The 11475-nt window shown below is 39.2% G+C and overlaps 1 protein-coding gene across 1 annotated transcript; it reads right to left on the bottom strand.

Moving 5' to 3' along the window:
- Window positions 1–1276: 1276 nt before the first annotated feature.
- Window positions 1277–11050, bottom strand: LOC308704327 (sterile alpha motif domain-containing protein 3-like). The gene is made up of 10 exons (XM_081388535.1): window positions 10960–11050; window positions 9560–9769; window positions 5669–5735; window positions 5321–5479; window positions 5055–5142; window positions 4274–4438; window positions 2874–3080; window positions 2491–2653; window positions 2254–2333; window positions 1277–2098 (listed from the first exon to the last, which is right to left on the bottom strand). The coding sequence occupies exons 1-10, from the start codon at window positions 10988–10990 to the stop codon at window positions 1802–1804; spliced, it is 1467 nt and encodes a 488-aa protein (XP_081244661.1). The 5' UTR covers window positions 10991–11050; the 3' UTR covers window positions 1277–1801.
- Window positions 11051–11475: the final 425 nt, after the last annotated feature.

Here is an 11475-nt window from a genome sequence, read left to right on the forward strand (position 1 = left end):
TTCCAAATACAGCTTTCAACTCTGTCAAAAATTCTTGCACAAGTACATCTAAAAGAGGAAGGTTCTCTCTTCTCACCGTTGGAGCTAGAACAATATCTACAATTTCTCGGCACAACAGGTACACACGCCAATATTGACACTCAGGAGGTATACGATGTGCGATCAAAAAAGGAATAAGTCTAAAAAGGCACCATTTCTGAGATGCCGAGCCCACAATGCCTCCTTTTTGTAGTAATCTTTCAGACAACTGTACTGGCTTATTTGCTCTATCATTTTGACCTATTGTCATTCTCTGCAGCTCTTCGTTCACCTCTTGTATGCTAATATGTTTCTCTTTATGAGCTTGGCACAGGACAAGTTTCAAAACTAAAGGTATGACACCCTCTAACATGTCATGCATTATGTCTGGAGGTAAGGACTTCGTAACATCAAAATAAGGAAGCACATTAAACGGACAACTACACTGTACCCCATATGTTACTCTACTGTCAGGATTTTGCTGGATACATTCCAGGTGATACCGGTGAACGTCAGATGTTCTTAAAACATAACTATCTTCCTGAAATTTCTCTTTTATATCTGTATATGTTCCCATACAATGTCTACAAACTCTTCCTGAGTTAAATGACATACTGTATCCTCCAATCATGTGAGCTGAAAGGTTATCACCTGAAATGGTAGCTAGGGCTGCATGGACATTCTGCTCAACCCCACCAACAGTGAGGGTGAACCCATCTGTTGAGAGCACTTTAAGATCATCTAGCAGTGGCTTTAGGATAACTTCTAAGCCACACTCCTTTAAATAGGAATAGCGCACCAGTAATGCTAAATGAATATGCTTCACTTGAGACCTGTACCTTCCATGTACATTACCTACAGTGTAGTAGAAGGCGCACAGTTTGTGTTTTGTTTTCTTTGATCCCAAAGGATTTACTACCTCAAATTCATCCTCATAAAAATGCAGTCGTAATGCATTTGGATATTCTCTAAAGAAAGGATGCTCTTTATAGTACAATCCATCACTAAAGTCAGTTAAGACCTGTTCATCTTCAATATTTACAGACACTATGTCATCCCATACATCCTCATGAGAACAATATTTTTTTAAAACATCAGAAATGGGAACATAGGAGAAGCTACCTATTTTATGTCCTGTAGACCCTCTTAAAGTGTATTGAACTGGTTCAGTCAAGTCTAACATTGACTTACAGTATTCTTTCAATTTGAACTGAGAAGAGAACTCTTTTGATGCTTCCTCAAAAAAATCATTGGACTGTAAAACCTGCTGAAGTTCAGGACATCCTTTGACATCAAAACCATTTTCTTTAAGATGATAAGATACAAATTCATCGTAATTCTCCTTAAAAAAACAAAATAAAAAGTTTACATCACTAAGAATTTCCTGCTGAACTGATTCTGGTAAATTGTTTTTTTCCCTGCATTTTAGGATGAAGCTACAAAGATTATTTTTAAAGTTATATAAAAGTGTGTCCATACAAGGGGGGGTTTGGACATCTGCATCATCACACATAACATGCTCATGTTCATCTTCAGAAGCAGGGTTTTCACTAGCAGGCTCCTCACTAGCAGGTAAAATACAAGCTCTATGTTTTCTATAAACATGACATCTGAAAGATGGGTAACTAGAAAAAGTGGATTGGCAGTCATTGAGTCCACATGTGATCGAGAAGCCTGCCTCATGGGCATGAGTTAGTCCCACATGTTGGACCAACTTCATAAGAGTGAAAGTTTTTCTTTGGCACTTAGGGCACTGGTGTAAACGTGGGTGTAAACGAGGCATTTAGAAGAGGTGGTTTATAACTCTGGTTACAGTCGTCGGCAGAGGCCGGTCTCCCTTCACATTAATTTTCGCAATACATCGCTGGAGAAATGTCAGAGTGTTCTTGTTTTTGGGTTGGTATTCAAGATTGAAAACAAAATATGAATAAAACGAGGAGATCATGGCTTCCTCTACCTTCATGCCTTCACACACCTCGACCCTGTCTACCTTCAGGGAACAGGAGCTTCGTCCCTCAAATGTGGACTTCCAGTCTTCTTGGGTCACCTGGACAATTGGGTATGGTGTGTTGTGTTCACCCTGAAGAATACAGCAAAGTAGACAGGGATGCAAACACATGTTTGGTAAAAGAAAAAGAGATAGTCGATCCGATCCGATCCTATCCTATCATTCCTCCCCCCCCCCCCCCAAAAAAGAAAAAAAATACAAAACACTAGAGTGCTAGAGATCCATACCTCTCCCATCATAATGTGATGATCCACACTCTCTTTAAAAATGATTGGCAGGAGGATTAGTGCCGCTCTGAAGTCCATTCCTAGAAGAGAATCATGAAAAATCGATACTTTATTCATCCTGAAGGAAATTTTAGGCATCCAGTAGCTTATACAAACACAAAATCTGATTATCATCTCAAAATGCACTTTGTCTACTGATTTGTGTGAGTACACTCATAATAAGCGTTTTGTAAGTACCTGGTAGATCCTCGGTAAGCGCTTCTTCTCTGGCCTCCAAGTACTGTTTGACTAGTGGAGATTTTCCTTGAGCCAGGGCAAGTACTTTGGGAACAATCTGGTTAAAGCCATCAGTGAAGCTAATGCTCGCTGTGGAGTGGATACGACCCACCTCCTCCAACAGCTGCAGAAAGACAAAGACAAGTAAGCACCTGACCATGAGGGAAAGGGGATTACAGAGTATTTTAACATGCTATGGGGGGGTTAAGAGAATGCGAAGTGGAGTATAATTCTAGACTATACTAGCTCTGTTTAAACAAACCATGTTTACAAAGTCAAGACTTATTTAAATGTTTTTATAAAGGTCTTGTTGTTCTAGGGTACATCTAACTTTTAACACTTACTCCTGAGGGTGTCTTTAAGAAGGGATATTTCTTCACAGTGTCCTCAACACTCATTCCTTCTGCAATCTCCTTTTGCCTCCATGCTAAAGTTCTCTGCATTAGGTCGCGTACAATCACAGTGTCTGGCTGCGCCTTGCTGTATTGTGTTTGCAGAATCTTAACATGACCAGCGATTGAAGATGCATCTTCCCCAAGAACATCAAGTTCCTATTGACCAAAATAGTAACAGAACAGAAAAATTAAAAAAAGGATCAGGCCAGGGGAGTGTGGGACAGAGACTGAGAGATCTGACTTCTGTATTCTAAGAGAGGGGGAAAAAAGAGAGGAGGAGAGGTGAGTGAAAGAAAGAGACAGGCAGGGGGGGGTATGTTTAGCTGAGACTAGGGCTGTTGCGATAACCGCAATATTGCAGTACCGCGCTACTGACAAGCCAACCGCAGAGGAATGCAAGTAATCGCAGCACACCGCAATATTCGCATTTTCTTTTTTCATAAGGCAATAATACCCTTCTTGTTTTGAACTTCGCTCACATATATTGAATGTTAAATAAGTTAATAATGATAACGAGACTTTTTTTATCATGGTGATTTGTACAGAGGCTTTGTGAATTTGCACTTAAGCCTAAATAGACCGACGAATGATCGACGGATTGCGTGCGATTACCTGCGTCTGTCTATGAGGTAAAGTCATATAGATTTGTGAAAAGGTTGCTGTGTCCAAGGAAAGCGAAATATGTTGAATATGTCCCTGGCATCAGTGACAGCGCTGGTCAGCATTCCACAGCGTGAGGAAGCCGCAGGAAACAAAAATCAGAAAGCCACACATTAAATCGCATCAGCTTCAGCGTTACCCATGCGACGCGGTAAGCTGAGCCTTGAAAAGTGGAGCTCAAAGTTAAAAATAAAGTAACACCTTGTTTCATCACTATCTTTAAATGAATCAGCGTTTTTGAACGTGTTCGTTGAACGAACGGTTATATGAATCAAAGACAGGCTGTTCCCACTGTAACTGCGTGCTGAGTGACAGCCTTTCAATGCGCAGATAGACACTGTTTAGTTTCGGTTACATTACTGAAAATGTACTAGTTTTTGTGCATGCTGACCACATCATAACACTTATTTATATAGCAACAAATAAATATAAATAAATCAAATAAATAAATAAATAAATAAATAAATAAATAAATAAATGGCACATCGCGCTATTGAGCCACTCAAAATTACCGCAAGGGAAATTCCTTCACCACGACAGCCCTAGCTGAGACAAGAAATTAGGTAAGGATACGACCTTACAGTTCGACCCTTACCACGGCTTGTGCACATGTGACTAATCAACTCCCCACCCCCTTTCCCTCCCTTGTTTGACAATCAAACAACAAAAATTATTTAAATCCAACTCACTGATCGTGGCTTGGTTCTCAGAGAGGTGTTTGCACTCTCAGCATCAGGTAGCTTGGACTTCGTTCCATGGGCAAACTTCTCTTTGATCAGTTTCACTTCATCATTTTGGACAAGTGGAGCACGTTCGGTCTTGAATTTGCGTTTCAGCGACATGTGCCAGGTATGCTTATTTCAACAACAAAAATAAATCCAAATTACTCAACAAAACCTCTCACTTTGGATGAACAAAGCTAGTCCCATGGAGTTACAATGGAAGCGTCCATACGCCAAAAGACCGTTTCACAGTTTATATGTGCAATATGACCACTCACCTGCAGCAGGTCGCGGAATCAAGGCTCAAATGTGTGTCCATATACAGTAGCCTATAGGCTATATTCACCAGCTCCACTACTTCCTGAAAGTAAAACTGCATCTACCATTTCCTGTCCTATACTATTGGAATAAGTGACCAGGACATACCTGATTAATCAATTGTACAACTGACTGGATATTAACTAATTAATTATCCCACCTCATTGGTGGAGGTCTGGAGGAAGCTTTGAGGTAAACATTTGTGCTTTTATTCAGAGACCTGCTGCAGGTGAGTGGTCACATTGCTCCTATAAACGGGGAAACGGTCGATTGGCATATGGACGCTTCCATTGTCACTCCAGAGACTTAATACACACATATTAGGATGAAGGATAGGACTACAACAAAGCTAGCTAGACAACAATGACTTTCAGAGTTCATTCACATGGTTTAATATTTATCATGGAGTACATTAAGCAAAGCTACTTACATAGCCATTTCCCGTAACATCCTTCAGGAATGGGTATTTCCGGATTAATGCCTGGGCTACCTTGACATACTCTGTGTGAGTGGGATACCTAGAACAGAAACCAGTAAAAGTAAATGATTAGTGATAGATATAGCATCTGGATTGGATTGGTGAATGGACAAGTCCAGCAGAAACAGTGCCAACAAAAGACAGAATGAGCAGCAAGAGACAAAAAACAAGACACACAACACACACACGGGACAAAGAATACAGCCAGTAGTACTTACATAGTATACATGGCAACAGTCTCATGCAATACTCGTATTATTTTGTGCCTGTATTGTGGAACTCTCTGGACCTCCTCTTTGGCATCCAGCTTTGCTTGAAGCTCTTTAGGGAATGATGGGAGGACATAAACATCAGGCAGTCTCCCAAAGGACTGAGAACTAGTTTTACAAGAAAAAATAAAGACAATTTACGTCTGTTAGTTCGTTATAGTAAGTACTACGGTAGCCGAGAGGCCCTCACGGCCACTTTAAAGTACAATGATTTGTTTCGATTTCTTTAAAACAGGTAAGTATAAGAGCTTAATAAAAGAGAGTTGGTGTTGCAGTTGAATGAAACTCAACACTTACCTCGTAGCAGCATCAACATCTAGCACTTGAAATGTAATAGTGTGGATCTCCTCTGTGTCCATGTCCTCTGTAAGAATAAATAATTATATTGCCTTCATATAGCAGAGATACAATTAAATTAAATATCTATATTGTAATTATAAAATTACATTTAAAAAATATTAAATAACTCGTTTCATGAAATTAGATTTTGGTCATCCTAACCAGAATTGTTAAAGGTTAGCAAATGTTAACATGATTGATAATGTCAATGGCATGCAATTATTATTATTTTATTTTAAGGGGAAGGAATGGTCAAAAAGAAGAATTTTTTCAAATGAATTTAAAAAACAATGAATTGTAAGTTCTGTCATATTTTTCAATTACTACTACTACTGATTTAGTTTTTTTCCCCATGGTATCGATATTGAGGTATTTAGTCTGGTATCATATCGAAGTCACAATTTTGGTATTGTGACAACACTACTTCATAAATCACCTTTCCATTAGGGCTGGGCGATATATGGCCAAAAAAAATAAAAAATCAGTCGATATCGATAATTATCACGATAAAAGTCAAATCTTTATTTCTTTCAAGTTTAAGGCAGATTTTTGCTCCTAAGTGACAGTTGTAGAAACCAGAGCGTTAATTGTGGTTTTAAACTACTCTATTGTCAGAACATATCATTTTTTTTTTTTATGTAATACTGACTTTTCTGATTCTGAGTTTTATTTAACTTAACCATTGGTCATCCAGTATCACGCATTTAGATCATGACTACCACAGATGAAACCAGGCATAGCCTGTAGCACCTCACTATCATGGCAAAATGTAACATTATGGTTTCTACATACCTGCCAACCTTGAAATTATTTTTTGCGTACCGACGGGGTGGGGGGGGGGGGGGGTGGGGGTGTGGACGACGACGGCGACGACGACACACATGCATTATATTGCATTGCATAAAATGTGTGCTGGTCAACTAGTCTAAAATTAAGAAACCACTATAAAACTGTAAAAAAAAAAAAGATAGGCTACTTAATTTATTATTCCAATATCCAAATATGATACTAAATAACACAGGGAAAAGGGCTTCTATTTGTGACGTGGTCTTTGCATTTGAACATTGCGCATTTTAAACAGGACACGCATTAGCTGAATAAATGTTAGCCAAAACATTATAGGAAACAGTTGACAATAAATAGACAGGAGTCCAATAATAGCATAACGAATCACTTATTCTAAAAAGAATATCAAGTATACCGGTAAGTTAGATACTTGAATACTTAAATCCGACACATGGGTTTCTCGGCGACGTCATCACTGCTTGCGCACGCAACCAAGAGGCAAAAGACCCGCGGTCTTCGTACCGGAGTAAAGGGTTTAAGCTAGTAGCAAAGTGGTTTTGTTGTCGCTAAGTCAAAATGCCAAGGAGTTGTTGCGTAATTTATTTACATGCAGGCCTATCTGTTGTGTTTTATCTGCTCATTTAAATTATACGTGTTGTAAGTAATTCCAAATCTAGGCGAATGGAAGAGTGGGACAGAAGGAGGAAGTTGTATGTTATATTCTTTCTATTCATAATTTGACGAGCTGCACATGACCACATAGCACGTATATAGTTGTATGCATCAAGGGATTTGTACGCTCTAATCATTTCTCTTGTATACACACTTGGTGTCTGAATAAGATAATTATATATATCAGGCCATACAATTGCTGGCCACCTCTTGTCATCCACAATCCAAAGATCGTCATGTATTGCGCAGGGATCCGGTAAGATCTCACCATTGCTGAGATTAAGTTTTTTAATATTTATATATAGATTATAATCGCCACGGTCGGAGGTACTAATGGCTTCTCACATAATCCATCGTCAAATCTTTGATTTACAGTAAAGTAACGTTATATGTGTCATGAAATGTTGCAGGTCGTAAAGTAACGTAAACAAAGTTCACTTATATAAAAGCAAATTCGGGGTCTAGAGATGCTGCACTGCTAACATTGGCTATTACATTACTAACTTAGTCTAACATAATAATTCATACATGCATCACATTATGTCCGGATTTTGATTCGTAAACAGTTGGACGTTTTAAATATGAGACACAAACAAACAGATCCAACTCTGAAATTGCAGTTTATTATTGAGTCAACAAGAAATTACAAACAATGCGAAATCTACGTTAATTACAATGTTCTTTTACAGAACTCGGCATAACAGATAGCGGTTTTCTGCCTCCTGGATGCGCGCGCATCCGGTATAGTTTGTATACAAGAAACCCGTGTATAAGGGCTGTTAAAACGTTCGTCATTTAACGAATTTTAAAAACAAGGATGGATAATACAAAATGCTTTCTGGCATTTTCACAGAAAAAAACAAAAAACAAGCAAGAACAAAATTTAAACTTAGCCCGTCAAATTTAATTTTACAATTATCTTCTCTCTGTGCGCGCGTCCGTGTTTGTGAGAGAGCTCGCGCAGCACTGATACAACGGTACTTTTTAATCCATAACTAACACGCTAGTTTTCATACAAAATAAATATGTAACATAATTAGGTACTTTAGTTATTATTAACACAATAACGTAACACATGAAGGCTACGTTTCTTAGCACTGAGAATTAATTAATAAACGCCTGTTTCTCCAGACTCGCGCTTATCCGTAATCCACAAATGATCACATCACTTTCATAATCACGAAGCCATAGCGATTTCAAGTTTATTAAGATTTATTGTTCAGTATTTCTTGAGCATTTTATTATTTGCGTGGCTGAATGATGTCTTCCTCTTTTTCTGAGTGACCATGAAGAACGGAGTATTAGTAAGATAATCCATGCGATCCGTGTGATCATCGAATCCATAGGATTAGGTTAACTCAGTACAATATTTCAACTTTCCATATCGAGCCCAGCCCAGCCCGTTTACCTTCAGGAGTCAGATGTACAGTGACTACTGTAACGTTACTGTCCTCGCTTATGAAATCAGTCAGACTGCGGGCCGCGGGAGTAGAAGAAGGCGGATCGAGCGGGATTCTTTATTGGTGTCGATTTTCAGTCTCTTTTTAATGATAGGCCTTACGCATCTGTCAATCATCCCCGCTTGCTATTTGGGGAATGAATCCAGCGCTATGATTGGTCGAACTCTTCTTCTTTTGCTGTTGCTTGATTTGAGGACTGCGCGTGCAGAGGCGTCACCAGGTTTTTGCGTAGTTTAGACTAACAAATCGTACCAGCGTACTTTGATGTCAAAATGCGTATCCGCTACGCAAAATGCGTACAGGTTGGCAGGTCTGTTTCTATGGTATTTGTATGAAAAACAGTAGCCAGTAAATACATTAGCTTATATACTTATATACATTAAATAGCTTTATACATTAAATACTGTAATTATATTCCATTAGTCCTTTAATACATTGTCTACATTAATAATATAATACAATTCAATATGTATATCCCACTTTTCATGGTGCAGTTAATATTACTAGGCTAATGTTACAGTAAATCCATGGTAAATGATGGGAATTTGTAGACGGAAAATGACTATCGTTGCGCAGTGTTTCTCCTGTTTGTCAGCGCTGTTTCATCTGCCTTTACATTGTGTTCCTTTTCACTGGATTTCGTGACCGAGACCGATCAGAGTAAACGCATCGGCTCTACTGAGCTCACGCTGCCGTTTGGACATTGAGCCGAGCGGATAAATGGTCCGTGTGGCGCGCGGTTCAAATGAGTTTCGTTACGCTTTTGGAACGCAAAAACGTTATCGAACATTTATCGACCTCTTGATATCGTTTTATCGAGAAAAATTATATCACGATAATTATCGCTATCGTTTTATCGCCCAGCCCTACTCTCCATTAATAACATTGAAGTGCTGTGGGGTGGGGTGGGGTGGGGTGGGGGGGGGGCTACCTGTGCTGTGAGTAGCCGTTACGGGACAGTCTCTACCCATGTTGGGTTGTGTGTTCCTTTGAGTGGGACAGGCCTCTCTGTGTCCAGGCTCTTGCATCTTTCGTACTATTTGAAGGAACTTGGCCTGCTTTTTGAACGAGCCTTTAAATAGATGGTCCAGCATTGAGTCAGTTAAGCCCAGGTGTACCGTCTCTCCATCCACTTCATTTTCTATTAAGTAAAAAGTAAATTTTCTATTAATAAATAGCACATTGGAATTTGATCATTACTCATGCATTATGGGTATATACACAGTAACTGGTTGTCCACATTTCAGAAATTCCCACAGATTTCATTTGTTCCGTAGAGCAGTGTTTCTCAAATATTGGTAGTGTACCCCTAGGGATACTTTGGAGTACGTGAATTTTTTTGCAAAAATACTGATTTAAAAATACATCATGCATAATTCCTACAATAATTATACTATATTAATGAATGAATTAAGTGATGGATTCTACATTTGAAAAAAAAAAAACATTTAAATGTTTTTTTTTGTTTTTGTTTAAAAAGGCTGTTTGTATTCTTCCTCTTTAAAAAAAGTCCTACCAAAAATGTTTTGCACTGGTTAGGGGATACTTGGCTTAAAAAAGCAATTCAAAGGGGGTAAGTTACAATGTTGAAAAACGTTTAAGAAACACTGCTATAGAGAAGACCCGGGAATAGGCTAGTTGCGCGTGGCCGCCATTTTGGATTTCGGATCAGCGAGTGTGTCGCATTACGCCGGTGCATTTAATTGCCACTCGCTCGTGTGATAGTAATATGGATCTTAGAAGTATTTTAAGTGATAATTGATTCTATAAACAACTATAAAAGATACATTTCGGCTTTATCCGGCTACCTGCACCGGGCGTAACGCGAAACTGGAAGTGTCTAACCGCACACTCGCTGATCCGATGTCCAAAATGGCGGCCACATGCAACTAGTCTATTCTAACGTGCACAACATAGCCGCCATCTTCTAACGTTAAACTGAGTTCCACGTGCACAAATGGAATCGAACATCATCCAACATCTTCAACATATAAATATACAATACCCGTACACTAAACACCTACACAATTGATTATCTACATAGCTGCAGCACTATTTGGACATCAACTTAACTTTAACTCAACTTTTCTGTATGAGGAACTCGAGCTAACGAGCCAACTCTAAGCTGGCAAACGTTAGCTAGGTCAGCTAATATTATGCTTTTTTCTTTACAATCTTTACAACTAGCTAACGAACGTTAGTGGAAACTTACAAATAAGTCCCGATATAAATGTTAGTTCGATCTAACTGTAACTTAGCTAACGTGCAGCCAACTTTAATCAGCAAGTGTCACTTAAATGTAACTTTACGTTAGCTAACGACAGTACTCACCTCTGAATTTCTGCACTTCAATCTCTGTCATAGTTAAACCATCTTCTTTTAAAGTTTGGATCAGCTCATCTGATGATAAAGTTGGCAGGGCCATTGTTGAGCTGCAAAGGGTCCAGCAGGCTCCAGCGACTGACAGTGAGTGAAAGAAAGAGGCGTCAAGTGACCGCTGACGTAGAACGCGAATAACGGCGCGAAAAAAACAGCCAGTCATAATATTAGACAGACCAACAACAGGACAATTTTAACAATTTTCGCCATCTTATTCATCACTAAATTCACTTATGAGAACGTTTTAGGCGAGAAAAGAACTGTTTAGATTTCGAATATAGGCAGTCTTGTGAAAATTGATGCCAAATTGACAATTTGCTTAAAAGTTTTCGGAGTTGAGAAGCTCAATGTGAGGTGACAGCCAGCAGGCGCCTGCCCCAGCCGCTAGCTCGTCGCTCGGCCAGTCCTGCTCAGAGACCCCGCTGTGAGCTGGAGGTCTCGCAGACCGGTCTCGTCAATAAAAGGCTT

This window comes from Scardinius erythrophthalmus (genome assembly GCF_964197995.2).
Source record: "Scardinius erythrophthalmus genome assembly, chromosome: 16".
NCBI lineage: Eukaryota > Metazoa > Chordata > Actinopteri > Cypriniformes > Leuciscidae > Scardinius > Scardinius erythrophthalmus.